The sequence below is a fragment of the Panulirus ornatus genome, chromosome 40 (assembly GCF_036320965.1).
Source record: "Panulirus ornatus isolate Po-2019 chromosome 40, ASM3632096v1, whole genome shotgun sequence".
Classification (NCBI taxonomy): domain Eukaryota; kingdom Metazoa; phylum Arthropoda; class Malacostraca; order Decapoda; family Palinuridae; genus Panulirus; species Panulirus ornatus.
The window spans coordinates 6,556,927-6,574,836 of NC_092263.1; the positions used below are offsets into that span (position 1 = coordinate 6,556,927).

Here is a 17,910-nt window from a genome sequence, read left to right on the forward strand (position 1 = left end):
CCATCAGTCTGAGAGGATCATCCATCACCACCATCACTCTGGGAGAGTCATCCATCACCACCATCACTCTGGGAGAGTCAGCCATCACCACCATCACTCTGGAGAGTCATCCATCACCACCATCACTCTGGGAGAGTCATCCATCACCACCATCACTCTGGGAGAGTCATCCATCACCACCATCACTCTGGGAGAGTCATCCATCACCACCATCACTCTGGGAGAGTCATCCATCACCACCATCACTCTGGGAGAGTCATCCATCACCACCATCACTCTGGGAGAGTCATCCATCACCACCATCACTCTGGGAGAGTCATCCATCACCACCATCACTCTGGGAGAGTCATCCATCACCACCATCACTCTGGGAGAGTCATCCATCACCACCATCACTCTGGGAGAGTCAGCCATCACCACCATCAGTCTGAGAGGGTCATCCATCACCACCACAACACCGGTCCTCCACAACCCTTCCGTGTCATAAACCTTCTGCAGTTCACCTGCAGCTTCCTGACTCTTTATCTTTCCAGTCTGCAGTTGGCCTTCCTCCAGTTCTTTAGGAAGCCAGTTTCCAACTGGCAGTTTAACTCTTCAATTAATTAGTGCAGAGAAAAACTCTAATTGGTTTCGTTTCGCTTTTATTCTGCTTCCATTTTCCTTCTTGTCAAGGAACCGTGTCCGTGTTCCTTTATTCTTTAGAAGAGACGTAATTACCCTCCGTGTTTCCGAGCAGAATACATCTCCCTCCATGGCTTTGAAGGGAGTGAAAAAGCTCATGTGAATCACCGTAACTTACTTCGGTAAGGTTTGTATTCGTTTTAGTGACGAAAATGGTAAACAGCTTATCGAATTGTATGATAAAGAAGGATTGGTGACTGGGAAAATCTGGTGAGAAAAATTACTTATTCATGGGAGTGAGGGATTTGGAGTCATCGACCATTGTTGGATTATGTAGTGTTACAGGTACTACACCAGTCCACGTGCATTACAGGCACTGGATCTGTGAGGGCATTACAGGCACTGGATCAAGACACTTGCTATGTTGGAAGCATTACAGGCACTAGGCCAAGGTACATGCTATGGTGGAGGCATTACAGGCACTGGGTCTACATACGTTTTATAGTGGGGTCATTACATATACTGGACCAGCTCACATACTATGAAGAGGTTATTAAAGGCACTGGACCAACACACGTGCAATGGTGGGGGCATTACAGGCACTGGACCTATACACATACCATGGGTGAGGCACCACAGGCGCGAGAACAACACACATGTTTTGGGCATTACAACAGGTATTTTCCTAACGCAAATACTATCCTAACATTACAGGCGCTGGACAAGCCAACATACTATGATCTGGGGCATTACGGGCACTGAACCAACACACACACATGCTATGGTGGGGGCATATAGGCACTAGACCAACACACATGCTGTGGCAATAGTATTACGGGCACTGGACCAACACACAAGTTGTTGTCTTGGATATCCGATACTTTCAACAGATGCTTCGGTTCCTTTGAATTTCTGATAAATTCCTTTACCATGTCACTTCATCTTCTCGTTCAGGTGCCACAATAACAGAATTGACAGTTGTATACTGCCTCCAGAATAACTTTCTGCGGTTTGTGATCGTCAGTTCCATATAGTAATTACTTAAGGACTTATTACTATGCACTATAAATACACGAATAGAACTGACGATCACAAACCGTAGAAAACCATTCTGGAGGCAGTATACAGCAGACATTTCTTCAACTGTGGCACCAGAACGAGAATATGAAGTGACATACCCCCTAGAGAATGGTGCTTCCACTCTTCTTGTAGTCTGCTACTATCATTATCCTGTGTGATATCAGACTGAGTGAACTGGAAGAATGTGATATACAAGGTTCGACATGCTGACAATGGATTGAACCAGGGCATGTGAAAGGGTCGGGAAACCATGTAAAAAAGTCTGTGGGACCTGGTTGTGGACAGGGAACTGTGGTTTACACATGACATTGCACATGACAGCCAAAGAATGGATATGAGCTAATGCCGTGTTTTTTCGTCTGTTCCTGGTGCCACCTTGTTAACGCAAGAAGCAGAGAGAGAGAGAGAGAGAGAGAGAGAGAGAGAGAGAGAGAGAGAGAGAGAGAGAGAGAGAGAGAGAGAGAGAGAGAGAGAGAGAGAGAAATATTCAGTTGGAGAGTAATTTGGGCTTAGATAGTTACCTATCTGTGATTAGAAATCTTCATTATGGGAAGATAATCAACTAGTACTGTATGGAGAGAGAGCTCTACACTCGTGGCGCCTCATCTCTTGAAGTGTCTTAACCTGTGACGAGATTCTGGCATCAAACGTAGCTAGCGCTCACACAGGAGTATTAAGAGGGAAGTTTAAAGGTGTTGTGTGAGACCCATGTTGAGCGTTACATGCAAGATGGACAGAGTGTATATTTATCAAGTAAACGTCATCAACCCAAGTGCATGTGAGGCACAAGAAGAAAAGAGATAGGGAGGGAAACTCAACAGCTACTTTAGTGATGGGATAATGCAGTAAATAATTCCTTCTGATGCCCATGTGGTAACACTCTCTTGGTCGGTGATTGTTTGATACCTGTATGCACTTGTGTGTGTGTGTGTGTGTGTGTGTGTGTGTGTGTGTGGCTCCGAAGTCATGCAGTCAGAGACTGGTGGTATATACTGCTCCCACTGCGTTTTGGTGTTTCCAGCTCTCCATTCCATTTATCCCAGTGGTTGGCCACTTGCAAACATGAATGCCTTTTCTTTGATGTAAGTCCAGCCATCCTTACTTCAAAATACTTCAGTTTTGTTCACGATTTGTTTCGTTTTACTTTTCAAATGAATCTACATCCAGCGAGTCATAGTTTTGTTTCTGACTTTCTGTTCTAAATTGACTCTGTGTGTGATCCTAATTGCTTTATGGTGATGGACTTTGTTACGTCATAAAACATATGACCGTAGCGTATTGCCTCCTGCACCTGGCTGGTCTTTGATGCTGCTTCCTCCTCTCCTGTACAGTCAGTTGTCATTTCCTCACACATGACTCCTTCTGTCCCCAGACACTGCCTCTCTCAGCGTCATCCCATGACTCCTTCGTTGTCCAGACACGTCTTCTCTCAGCGTCATCCCGTACGTCACTTATCAGTCATGGTTCTTCTATAGTTGTAAGTTTTAAAAATTTCCTCAGGACATGTATGATCTTCAACTTTGTGTGTGTGTGTGTGTGTGTGTGTGTGTGTGTGTGTGTGTGTGTTTCTCGATAATTTCACTTGGAATCGTGTCCTTAATATTCCTCGTTTAGACTCTTCCCATCTGTGTGCTCGTCATCCAGTTATAGACACATGGGAGGGGATTCCCACCTTGATGTCCCGTACATAAATGTTAACTTGGCTAAAACTCTGATACTGACCTGAGGTAATTCTTTTCTTTACATTTTGTTTTACCACTGGATATACAACTTGTGTTCCAGCTCCAGTCCCACTGCTTGTGGATGACAAGATACTCCAATCTACTGGCAGAGAAGATCAAGATATGTTCTTAGGAGTTAACTAATAAAAACAAATAAAACTGCAGCTGCTAATAAAACTGAGAACAATGAAATCATAGAACAAGTTGAGATTATAAAACACGTGATTGATCTTTCTAGTCAGTCAACACCAGAGATAAAGCTCCTCAGGGCTGGAGTTATGCCAGTGTAACACCGGTATTCAGAAGAGGTAACACGTCCTTCTCCGAATTACCTCCCGCAGTTACCTTGACGTCCTTAGTTCGAAAACTTATGCAGACCATCTTGTATAGCATATATAGGATCAACATATCCTTAACCATTAACATCATATGGCTTTTGGTGCAATGTGTTATGTTTAGAAAAATATGCTCGACTTCCTTAATGATAAATAAGTACAATGAAAATGAAAGCGAAATGTGTAATTTGTTTATCTTTTCAACTATAATTTGATTAGGTTTCTCAACAGAGATTCTTGACTCAATTTGTATCACGTCAAGTAGATCGTGTTGCACATCGGTGGCTGGAAAACTGGTTCACTGACCGTAAGTAAGGACCTCTAATCAACGTTTAAGACGAGAGAAGGTTACAAGTGAAGTGCCACAGCGATCAGACTTGGAACATTATCTCTTTACGGTGTATATCAAGGATATCACCTTTGGGCTTTGCTTCAGCATATCAAAACTGGCAGACCACACTAAACTGAGAGGTAGAGATAAGACAAAAGCTGTACGTATACAGGTGTAAGCTGAGTTAGGTAAACTGATAAACAAGTGCAAAGTATAGCACATGAACAGTGAAACGAAAAGATGAATTACACCATGAACTATTCTGGGCTACATAAGGTATAAGAGGAAAGGGTACCTAGTACAATAATCTCCAGATAAACTGAAGCCACATGATACTCGGCAAGCTGCTGCGTCACATGATTACTGCGTAACCGATGGCAGCTCAAGGATAGGCCGTTTTGATATCTGTTTCTCTTCCTGCACTATTAAGCTTTGGAAATCTCTACCCACTCATGTCTTTTTTAGCAACTACGACCTGGCACATAATAAAAGACAGGTCTTTCACTTCTCCTAGATTCGTAAGCAATTTCCCTTTGTCTCTTCGTTTTCTTTTTCAATAACCTTTCTATATATCATTTAAGACCCGGCCTTCATGTGGACGTCTGTCCACGACTGGTGTCTCCAACACATGCACAAAAAAATATGCTGTGTGCACACGTGGTACACAAGTTGAAAACATTTTATTTTTTATAGAAGGACATTCTACATCACAGCAAACAAAACATTAACTCCACATTTGCAGTCACTTGCTGCGTCCACACCTTAGATATCGTGTTAAGTGTTAGTCACACTACTGGAAAATCCGTAGGTACGATAGCAACATGAACTCAGGTCTGAGAAGCTTGTGCCATGAAGTCATATGGGATACTTTAACTTGTTAAGCTTATGAACGAAAAAGAAAAGAAGAAGAAGAGGTAATACAGTACAGCTATTCATGATTATCAAGTGCTCTAACAAGACTGATTAAAACAGGTTTTTGAAGACTGTATCGCCCTGATTCCACCCAATTTCACTCTTGACATTAGTTTCTTTCTCCGGATTATATAAGATATTTTTTCCTTAATGCAACGTGAGTTGAGGAAAGCTAAACGTGTACGTTGAAAGAGGACGAACAACTCGCTACAGTTCCACGCCAGACGATATTTGCGCCTCCGGGTTCAGAGAGGATTGTTACAAGCGTTACCTCCTTCGAAACTGTCCTGTGTAACTGATCTCTTCCAGTAACACAAACAGCCTCCACTTGTCACTACACACGTATATGTATATATTTTTTTTTTCTTTTTTTTATACTTTGTCGCTGTCTCCCGCGTTTGCGAGGTAGCGCAAGGAAACAGACGAAAGAAATGCCCCCCCCCCCCATACACATGTATATACATACGTCCACACACGCAAATATACATACCTACACAGCTTTCCATGGTTTTCCCCAGACGCTTCACATGCCTTGATTCAATCCACTGACAGCACGTCAACCCCGGTATACCACATCGCTCCAATTCCCTCTATTCCTTGCCCTCCTTTCACCCTCCTGCATGTTCAGGCCCCGATCACACAAAATCTTTTTCACTCCATCTTTCCACCTCCAATTTGGTCTCCCTCTTCTCCTCGTTCCCTCCACCTCCGACACATATATCCTCTTGGTCAATCTTTCCTCACTCATTCTCTCCATGTGCCCAAACCACTTCAAAACACCCTCCTCTGCTCTCTCAACCACGCTCTTTTTACTTCCACACATCTCTCTTACCCTTACGTTACTCACTCGATCAAACCACCTCACACCACACACTGTCCTCAAACATCTCATTTCCAGCACATCCATCCTCCTGCACACAACTCTATCCATAGCCCACGCCTCGCAACCATACAACATTGTTGGAACCACTATTCCCTCAAACATACCCATTTTTGCTTTCCGAGATAATGTTCTCGACTTCCACACATTCTTCAAGGCCCCCAGAATTTTCGCCCCCTCCCCCACCCTATGATCCACTTCCGCTTCCATGGTTCCATCCGCTGCCAGATCCACTCCCAGATATCTAAAACACTTCACTTCCTCCAGTCTTCCTCCATTCAAACTCACCTCCCAATTGACTTGACCCTCAACCCTACTGTACCTAATAACCTTGCTCTTATTCACATTTACTCTTAACTTTCTTCTTCCACACACTTTACCAAACTCAGTCACCAGCTTCTGCAGTTTCTCACATGAATCAGCCACCAGCGCTGTATCATCAGCGAACAACAACTGACTCACTTCCCAAGCTCTCTCTTCCCCAACAGACTTCATACTTGCCCCTCTTTCCAAAACTCTTGCATTTACCTCCCTAACAACCCCATCCATAAACAAATTAAACAACCATGGAGACATCACACACCCCTGCCGCAAACCTACATTCACTGAGAACCAATCACTTTCCTCTCTTCCTACACGTACACATGCCTTACATCCTCGATAAAAACTTTTCACTGCTTCTAACAACTTTCCTCCCACACCATATATTCTTAATACCTTCCACAGAGCATCTCTATCAACTCTATCATATGCCTTTTCCAGATCCATAAATGCTACATACAAATCCATTTGCTTTTCTAAGTATTTCTCACATACATTCTTCAAAGCAAACACCTGATCCACACATCCTCTACCACTTCTGAAACCACACTGCTCTTCCCCAATCTGATGCTCTGTACATGCCTTCACCCTCTCAAAGGTGCAAGAGGTGAAAAAAAGGGCAAATGAGAGTTGGGGTGAGAGAGTATCATTAAATTTTAGGGAGAATAAAAAGATGTTCTGGAAGGAGGTAAATAAAGTGCGTAAGACAAGGGAGCAAATGGGAACTTCAGTGAAGGGCGCAAATGGGGAGGTGTTAACAAGTAGTGGTGATGTGAGAAGGAGATGGAGTGAGTATTTTGAAGGTTTGTTGAATGTGTTTGATGATAGAGTGGCAGATATAGGGTGTTTTGGTCGAGGTGGTGTGCAAAGTGAGAGGGTTAGGGAAAATGATTTGGTAAACAGAGAAGAGGTAGTGAAAGCTTTGCGGAAGATGAAAGCCGGCAAGGCAGCAGGTTTGGATGGTATTGCAGTGGAATTTATTAAAAAAGGGGGTGACTGTATTGTTGACTGGTTGGTAAGGTTATTTAATGTATGTATGACTCATGGTGAGGTGCCTGAGGATTGGCGGAATGCGTGCATAGTGCCATTGTACAAAGGCAAAGGGGATAAGAGTGAGTGCTCAAAATACAGAGGTATAAGTTTGTTGAGTATTCCTGGTAAATTATATGGGATGTATATATATATATATGTATATATATATATATATATATATATATATATATATATATATATATATATATATATATATATATATATATATATATATATATATATATATATATATATATATATATATATATATATATATATATATATATATATATATATATATATATATATATGTGTGTGTGTGTGTGTGTGTGTGTGTGTGTGTGTGTGTGTGAGTGTGTGTATGTTCCTATGAGTCCACGAGGAAAATGAAACACGATAAGTTCGTAAGTGCATCATGGGAGACACAGGAGAGAAATATAAGTCAGTTGATATACATCGAAGAGACGAAGCTAGGACGCCATTTGGTAAACATGTGATGGTCCAAAACATACAACGAGCGTTCATAAACTTATCATATTACAAATTTTATCAACAATAAAGTTATCTGATTTGTATAGACCATCACTAATATTAAGATAACAATTCTTTGTGTATTCAATGATATCTCTCTTGTAGATAGAGTTAATAACTGAGATGGCATTACTCCAGTCAATACTATGACCATAGCTTTTAACGTGATTAAACAAGGCATTTGATTCTTGTCCCGTTCTTATACTATATTTATGTTGCTTATGTCTAACAGACAGATCCTTACCAGTCTGACCAACATAAAATTTATCACAATTTCCACAAGGCACTTTATAGATGCATCCAAGAGAATATTCTGGTGAATTCCTGATAAAGATTTTCTTTATCATATTATTGTTGCCAAAGGCAACATTTACATTAAAGGATTTAAGCAACATAGGAAGTACAGTGAAATCATTATCAACAGGGAGAACTAAACGATTCTTGGTGTCAATGGGAGGTTTGGGCTCAACTCTATAAAATTATTTCTTTGCTAAGTTAAAGGATTTATCAATGAAAGATCTAGGGTACTTTAACTTAGATCCAATAGAATATATCTTCTCAAACTCATCATCAATAAACTCTGGACTGCAAATACGTAATGCCTTAAGGAACATAGATTGAAATGGTGATAATTTAACTGTCATGTTGAGATGAGTAATAATGGATCTATGAGCATACATTGGTATCTTTTTTTTGTATATGTTAAACTTAAACTTGTTTCCTTGCCCATGAATCATGTAACCTAAAAATGATAATATACCATTATTTTCATTTTCTACAGTACATTTGATGGAAGGTACTAAATTGTTAAGTAAAGGGAGAAATATTTGTAAAATTTCATTTGTTTTGGCCGAGCATAACTACACCAAATTGCATTAGAAGGTAAGATATCCTTTAGCAATTTTGTTTAAAAAAATTCCATATAAAGATTGTTTATTACAGGTGAAAGAGGGTTACCCATTGCCATACCAAATTTTTGAGCATAATAATCTCCATTGAATTGAAATACAGTCTTTTATACACAATTTTATCAGTTCAATGAAAACAGACTTTGAAACAATATAAGAACGTTTAATCACTTTAATAACTATGATCATTGTAATGACTGGCGTAATGCCATCTCACTTATTAACTCTAATTCTATTACCAAGAAAAATATCATTGAATCTTATATTATTAAGTACACAAAGAATTATAATCTTAACATTACTGATTGTCTATACAAATTAGATAACTTTATTGTTGATAAAATTTGTAAAATGATAAGTTTATGAACGCTCGTTTTATGTTTTGGACAATCACATGTTTACCAAATGGCGTCCTAGTTTCGTCTCTTCGATATATATCAAGTGATATATATTTCTCTCTTGTGTCCTCCCTGATGATGTGATTATTACACGAAAGTGCACTTGGGAACTCATCGTGTTTCATTTTCCCGTGGACTCATAAGAATATCTTGATCATGCGCAAAATTGTGATCCTTTCCAATATATGTGTGTGTGTGTGTGTGTGTGTGTGTGTGTGTGGAAGGCGAGAACGTTATCTCGGAAAGCAAAGATGGGTAAGTTTGAAGGAATAGTGGTTCCAACAATGTTATATGGTTGCAAGGCGTTGGCTGTAGATAGAGTTGTGCGGAGAAGGGTAGATGTGTTGGAAATGAGATGTCTGAGGACAATATATGGTGTGAGGTGGTTTGATATATATATATATATATATATATATATATATATATATATATATATATATATATATATATATATATATATATATATATATATATATATATATATATATATATATATATATATATATATATATACACGTTGCAATGCATAGGTATGTATATGTTCGTGTGTGGAGGTGTTGTATATACATGTGTATGTGGGTGGGTTGGGCCATTCTTTTGTCTGCTGTTGCGCTACCTCGCTAACGCGGGAGACAGCAACAAAGGGGTTAAGGGAGTAAGTGATAACAGGTAGTGATGATGTAAGAAGGAGATGGAGTAAGTATTTTGAAGGTTTGTTAAATATGTTTGATGATAGAGTGGCAGTTGTAGTTGTTTTGTTCGAGGTGGTGTGCAAAGCTAGAGAGTCAGGGAGAATGGTTTGGTTAAGAGAGGAGGCAGTGAAAGCTTTGCGGTATAGATGTAGTTACACTACCACTTACCCAGTGTAGTAGGTATAACTACTACTGTATAGGTGTAGTGACACTACCACTTACCTAGTGTAGTAGGTGTTACTACTACTGTATAGGTATAGTGACACTACCACTTACCTAGTGTAGTAGGTGTTGCTATTACTGTATAGGTGTAGTGACACTACCACTTACCTAGTGTAGTAGGTGTTGCTACTACTGTGTAGATGTAGTAATACTACCAATTACCTAGTGTAGTAGGTGTTGCTTTATACTGTATTCAGGAAGGACAGACTATAATAAACTGTTCATCAGAACTACACAGGACAAATTACAACACACTGCTCACCATCACTACACATCATATACAGAAGGAAGACAAATAATTACATAATCACCATGATCACCGCTCATTATCCTCGGAACAAAAGGCTGGCCTCATTACCTCTCGTGTTCACCATTAACTTGGCCACATACATCCAACACCTAATAATTTCTACCTCAAGTTTTACGACCAGCTCTCAACACCTGGAGTCTAGCATATGAAGAAGACGTTAATAATGAGTAGTTATTCTAATGTATTATCCCGGTGTGGCGCCTACTGTTCTCTGCTGCTGGTGAGGAAACGAAAAGTTAAAGAGTTGTAAAATGTCGTCCCCCCCCCCCCCCCCTCTCTCTCTCTCTCTCTCTCTCTCTCTCTCTCTCTCTCTCTCTCTCTCTCTCTCTCTCTCTCTCTCTCTCTGCCAATCTTGCCCTCAAGTTCTCATCTATTCCAATCAGTCTCATCTATACCTCGCCTTCCTCTCCAAAGTCGCTCCCAATCTTTGCCTTGATCGCCTCATCTATTACCCAGGCGGGCCAAGTACCTGTTCCTGAAGTTACGTTGTGATATATTACGTTCATGTATGTGTTATAGAACTAGTTCTTGTGGCCATCATCCCTCAGGTGCCTATTTACTAACCTGGTTATCCACAGATCAGGATCCAGGTACCTTTCTAAGGTTCTATAATCTACTAACCTTCATAAAGGTGATTGTTTATAAGGTGAAGTCTTCCGATCCCTAGACATCCTCATTTAACATTTGATATCAGAACTCAACATATTCAGCCGATATCTTCCTCAAGCATCTCCTTTCTACGCCACATAGCAACAGACCCTAAACATCGTTTCCCTTACTATTTGCCAACATATTCTCATTCCATCAACCGTTACCAGACCCTAACATCATGTCCTCCATCACCTACTAACCGTGAAAACGTCTTCATTATACCCCACCATTCTCTCCTTCCACCTCTTACGACCAAATCCCTAACATATCCTGCTTCACCAGTTGATATTTGATCCACAGAACTACCCTATCCACCACCTGTTAAGACAATCTACCGTATCTCTTACCACCAGACCCCAGAACACCACACTCCAGCACCTGCTTTGAAACTCCATCGTTTTCCTCCTCCTCTTGTAAGACCTCAACACCTTCCTCCATCACATACCATAAGAACCCATTATCATCCTCCATCACATACCATGAAAACCTATCATCATCATCCATCACATACCATGAGAACCCGTTGTTATTCATGTCCTCCATCACCTGCCATAAGAACCCATCATCATTATCACATGCCATAAGAACTCCATCACATACCATGAGAACCCGTTGCTATTCATGTCCTCCATCACCTGCCATAAGAACCCATCATCATCATCCATCCCATACCATGGGAACCCATCAACATCCTCCATCACCTACCATAAGAACCCAACATCATCTTCCATCATCTGCCATAGTAACGTATAATCATCCTCCATCACATACCATAAGAACCCATAATCATCCTCCATCACGGTCTTTAAGAACCCTCAATCATCCTGCATCACTTACCACAATAACCCATAATCATCCTCAATTACATGCTATAAGAACCCTCAATCATCCTGCTTCACTTGCCATAAGAACCTATAATCATCCTGCATCTCTTGCCATAAGACCCCATAATCATTCTGCATCATGTATCATAAGAACCCATGATCATTCTTCATCATACATCATAAGAACCCATAATCATCCTCCATCACAGTCTTTAAGAACCCTCAATCATCCTGCATCACTTACCACAATAACCCATAATCATCCTCCATTACATGCAATAAGAACCCTCAATCATCCTGCTTCACTTGCCATAAGAACCTATAATCATCCTGCATCTCTTGCCATAAGAACCCATGATTATCCTCCATTATATATCATAAGAACCCATGATCATCCTCCGTCATATATCATAAGAACCCATAATCATTCACCTTCACCTGACATAAGAACCCATAATCATCCTCCATCACCGGCCATGGTAACCTGTAATCATCCTCCATCACTTGCCACAATAACCCATAATCATCCTCCATCATACATCATAAGAACCCATAATCATTCTCCATCACTTGTCATAAGAACCCATCATCATCATCACCCGCCATAAGAACCCATAATCATTCTCCATCACTTGTCATAAGAACCCATTATCATCATCACCCGCCATAAGAACCCATAATCATCGGCCATCATATACATTAAGAACCCATGATCATCCTCTATCATTTGCCATAAGAACCGGTAATCATCATCACCCACCATAAGAACCTATTATCCTCCTTCATCACATACCACATCATCACGTACAATAAGATCCTAATGTCTCCGTCCATCATTTGCTACAAGACTCAAAATACTGCTCCAGCAGCTGCTGCAACTCATCTTGTCTTCTCTGATCCACATCATTCCACTTTATCATTGACTCACCTCAACATGTACTCTATATATTCATTATGATGCACATTTCCAAGTTCGTTACACCGCAATTTCATCCTTACGCTCGAGTCCTCAAACTCGCTTTGTGCTTTAACATCATAAAGAACTTTTCATACCTCCTATTTCTCCCTACACTCATCACGGCTGTAACATTACTGCTGACCTGGGTGCAGTAGTTCGTGGTCAAGGGGTCTCCTGCTGACCTGGGTGCTGTAGTTCGTAGTCAAGGGGTCTCCTGCTGACCTGAGGTGCAGGAGTACATAGTCAAGGAGGTCTCCTACTGACCTGAGGTGCAGTGGTTCGAAGCCACGGGGTCTCCTTCTGACCTGGAGTGCAGCAGCTTGTAGTAAGGGGTCTCCTGCCGACCTGGGATACAGGAGTTCTTAGCTATAGGGTTTCCTGCTGGCCTGAGGTGTAGGAGTACATAGTCAGGGAATCTCCTGCTGACCTGAGGTTCAGAAGCTCGCAGCCAGGGGGTCTCCTGCTGACCTGGGGTGCAGAAGCTCGTAGTGAGGGGTCTCCTGCTGACTTGCGATACAGGAGTTATCAGCTATAGGGTTTCCTGCTCTCCTGAGGTGCAGGAGTTCTTAATCATGGTCTGCAGAGCATAGAGGTCCAGTGTTTGTTAGCTAAAAGGAATATTATGGATAAAGCAAAAGACACAGAGGTTGACAGTTCGACACTGAATGATCGAACTGAAACCACTCACCTTTGACCAGACTCGAATGGGTCTACATAACATCATCATCTTTACTACAAACGTCACATCATTTTTCCTCGAATATTGACTCGTTTTCACGAAACTGTTTTTACCATTCCTCTATAGTAAAACTAGTCAAATCCATGTATTTCTGACCTCCATCTACAGGACAACTGGTCTAGGCCATATGTTTCTTGCCTCTATCTTCGCTATAGCTGGTAAATCCCATATGTTTCCAGCCTCCATGTACAATAAAACTGGGTAAAGTCTTTGTCCTGACGTGTACTGTGTCAGAACACAAGTCATGTTCACTACTTTCTCATGAACACTAGCAACCTCGATAATCCTTAATTTACTGCTCCGTAATTTTCACTGCAATCCTATCTTCACTACACCTTCTAGGCCGTTTGTCTGTTACCTGATGATAATAAGTTGTTACAATGTAACTTCCCCACATTTTCACTTTAACCACTGACTCAAATTGAGTGCTCCTTCATCTTCCCTATATCCTTTTGTTTAACTGCACTATCGTTGGTAACGTCTACGACCATCATCATTACACCTGCATTGTTACTACAAATCCTTATTACACCCTCTGCTTTACTACACCCCGACACCGGTCTTTGACCTGATCCTAACGGTTTAGATAAAAGGTGACTGGTGCTGTAATGAAGGCGCATGTGATCAGACCGATAATGATTTGGTCATATGTGAGGCTTTGACCCCAGTCAAAGGTCATCCTCACTACAGATTGACATGTAGTACTCCCTTAACGCCACTAGCCTTTATACCTTTATCTTCATGACGCACTCATCTTTACTATAAGCTTTAAATAAGTTTCCTTTAGTACTGACTGAGCTTCACTAAACAGTGTTTGTACCCTCCATCTACAGTACTAGGGATCAAACCCATTTATTTCTAGCCTCCATCTACGGCAAAAAGGTGAAACCAAAATGTTTCTTGCCTCTACCTTCATCATAACTGGTTCGTCCTATATGATTTACACTGAAACTTGGTAAAGTCTTTGTTCTGATCTGTATGTGTGAAGACGCAAGTCATCTTCACTACCCTTTCATTTTTAGTACAGCCTTGATAACTCAATTCACTTCTAAGACCCTTATCTTAACTTAGAATTGTTGGAATAAAATCCATCTTCACTATCTTCTCATGTTCACTGCATACATTTTGTTATTATCATTACAACATCCTCATGCTTACTACCTACATACACAGCTACCTAATTTTCACAGCATTCCTCTCTTCACTACACCTTTTACACCATTAGTCTGTCACCTGATGATAATGGTATAGGTTGCAATGTATCTTCACTACATCGAGGGCTACCTCATCTTCACTACATCCTTTTGTTTTACTGCACCATCGCCGGTAATGTATACAACCATTTTCACTATGCCTGCATTTTTACTATAAATTCTTACTACACCTTCAACTTCACTACACCTCGATTAGATAAAAGGTGACTGGTGCTGTAATGAAGGAGCATTTCATCTGACCGCTAATGATTAGGTCATATGTCGGGCTTTGATCCCGGCCAAAGGCCATCCTCACTATAGATTGACATCTAGTACTCGCTTAACGCCACTGGGCTTTATGCTTTCATCTTCAAGACCCACTCATCCTCACTACACCCTTTGACCTGACTCGTATGAAGCTTCCTAACACCATCAGCTTTATTACAACCTTCACATCATTGTCCGTTAATATTTACTCTTTTTCACTAAATAGTGATTGTACAACCCCCTCCCCCTCTATAGTACAAGTAGTCAAACCCATGTATTTGTAACCTTCATGTACAGTGCAACAGGTCAAATCCTGTGTGTTCTAGTAGGCTCCACATTCACTAAAACTAGTCACATCCACCTTCATCTAAACTGGTCAGACCTATATATTTCAAGCCTCAATCTACGCTACAACAGGTCAAACTCTAAATGTTTTTATTCTCCATATACACTTCAAGTGGTCAAGTCCATGTATTTCTAAGCCTCCATCTACACTACAGAAATACAAATACCATCGTTTGTAATCTTCATCTACATCTTAACAGGTCAATCCTGTGTTTTATCCTCCCTGTACAAGTAAAACCCGTGTTTGTAGCCTCCATCTAATTACTACAAATGGTAAATCCAGTGTCTTTCTTGCTTCCATCTTGACTATAGCAGGTCAAACCTAAGTGTATGTAGCTTCCATCTACACTACGCGTGGTCAAGCCAAAGTGTTTCATGCCTCAATCTACACTACACGTGGTCAAGCCAAAGTGTTTCATGCCTCCATCTACGCTATAACAGGTCAAGCCTATGTGTATGTAGCTTCCATCTACACTACAAGTGGTCAAACCCAAGTGTATCATGCCTCCATCTACACTATAACAGGTTAAGCCAGTAATTTCTACCTGACTATAAAAGCCATCTCGGATATAACATAACATCTGGTGTAAGATCATAACAGACTCTAGGAGGTTCCTGACCGTTGAGATATTCAGCTTACCACCCAACCCTGTGAGGTAAAGGTCATGGCAACTTACGAAATGTTCAGACGACAGCTTTCCGAGAGTGGCATCCTTGAGGTAGACCACCAACTGGTTGAGAAGGCCGAAAGGGAAGGACTGTTCCTGGGGGAAGGCACCTTTGGATCCTGCTACCGAATCGATGGACCTGATGGAGTACCCCTGTGTGTTAAGATTCTTCTGGGAGACCATTTGGACTATCAGTGGGAGTCGCTGTTGCAGGAAGCAAGACAAATAGTCAGAGTGAAGGATATTGTAGGAATGATAAGACTGGTGGGTGTTTCGTTGTGGCCTAAACCAGCTATCGTCACAGTTTATGCTGGAACATCTCTCTCATCGCTCCTCAAGGAAGGGAAGGTTTCTAGAATGAATGCAGTCAAGATTATCACACAAATTCTTCATATCATGACTGAAATGACAAAGGCAAATCTTGCCCACGCCGACTTGAAGGCAAACAATATAGTCGTAGAAGAAACGTCCACCGAGCCCAGGGTAACTATCATCGACCTGGGCATGACACAGAAATTTGGTTACATCCCCGGTCGGAGGGAAAAGAAAAAGAACCCCATCTACGCCCCTGAGACCTATGATGGTTGTTGTCTAGGCCCACCGACTCAAGTGTACCAAGTAGGGAAGGTACTTAAATCTATCTTCAAATATGCTCCGGTGGAGGATGAGGAATTGCAAAGGCTCGCAAAGGAAGCCACCGGCATAGCTGCAGATCGCCCAAAATTGAGCACTATGTTTAAAAGAGCAAAACAGTTGCTGGTGAGCGAGTATCTCAAATCTGTGCTGGAGAGGCCAGACGACAACGTGAGGCCTCAGAAGCGGACAAGGGTTGATGATGCAAGTGACGCTCCCAACCCAAAAAGAGCTAATGTGGGTTGATGATGTGGGTCACTGGCATTTCATATTCGAGTCTTGTAACTGCTTACGACCTAAATTTATCAGAAAGGGAGCTGTATCATTAATTTCACATTTTATTTAAAAAAAAAAAACGATTCCTTGCCTATTTTTCTGCTTATTCACTAGTTAATGAAATACATATTTTTGTCAGTTATCATAGGATGAATTTATTCAAACATTTTTGATCCCTCTATCTATATTCAATTTAGATTTTATTGATATTTACTATACTATTCTTCACTATGCCCTCTTCCTCACAAAACTCTTTCCTTCACTAAGCTAGGTACGAGGCTTGCATCCATCACTACACGTCAACTGTGTCCTGGATGTTTCTCTTTGCCAGTCAGTTTCATCTGACGTCAAATGTGTCCTGGATGGTTCGCACTGCCAGTCAGTCTCGTTTTACCCGCACTATTAGGACGGTTAAGTTATTCCCTGTCGTACTAGAGAAATAAACCTGTGGCGAAACCATTTTGCTTCGTATTCTGTGCTCGATTCTGACTCCTTCTTTGTTCTTGATCATTGCGTTGACTTGTTTTAGACTATTAGCGGATTCTTTCTGAGATTGCTCTCTGGATTTCACTTTTTCCTTTGGTTATTTTGTTTATCCGAGTCAAGCATCTCGCTGCAATGTCACATAATGAATCTTTTTATTGCAAATTCGTTAAATCTCTTGACGTGTCGAAGATTTCCTGACAAAGAGAAACAAACATATGAGTAACGTCATCCACCCGGCGAATATGCAAATGCAATCTTAGGTGCTTCATATCACGTGCCTCAAGACATTACCTCTTCACGTGCAAAAATAGAGATAAATTACAACATCTGGAGCCAACCCTTCTTTACTTACACTTCTCTCTGATGTCTTATAACAGAATGATTGAAGTGGAAAGGAAAAGGTCATCTACATAAGTATAAACTATATGAATATTAACCGTAATCATCATCTAACATTTGCTAGTTTTTTTCGTCATAACTGTAGACCAGGTTAAGTCTATATTCAGGTTAATTTACGGTGACACGAGCGGCTGACGTTGCCTGGATAGAGTAGTTCATATCAGAAGAGCACCACAT

The 17,910-nt window shown here is 41.0% G+C and overlaps 1 protein-coding gene across 1 annotated transcript; it reads left to right on the forward strand.

The window, feature by feature from the left end:
• The first annotated feature begins 15,951 nt into the window (after positions 1-15,951).
• LOC139761501 (uncharacterized) lies at positions 15,952-16,818 on the forward strand. The gene has a single exon (XM_071685765.1). The coding sequence runs from the start codon at positions 15,952-15,954 to the stop codon at positions 16,816-16,818; it is 867 nt and encodes a 288-aa protein (XP_071541866.1).
• The last annotated feature ends 1,092 nt before the right edge of the window (positions 16,819-17,910 follow it).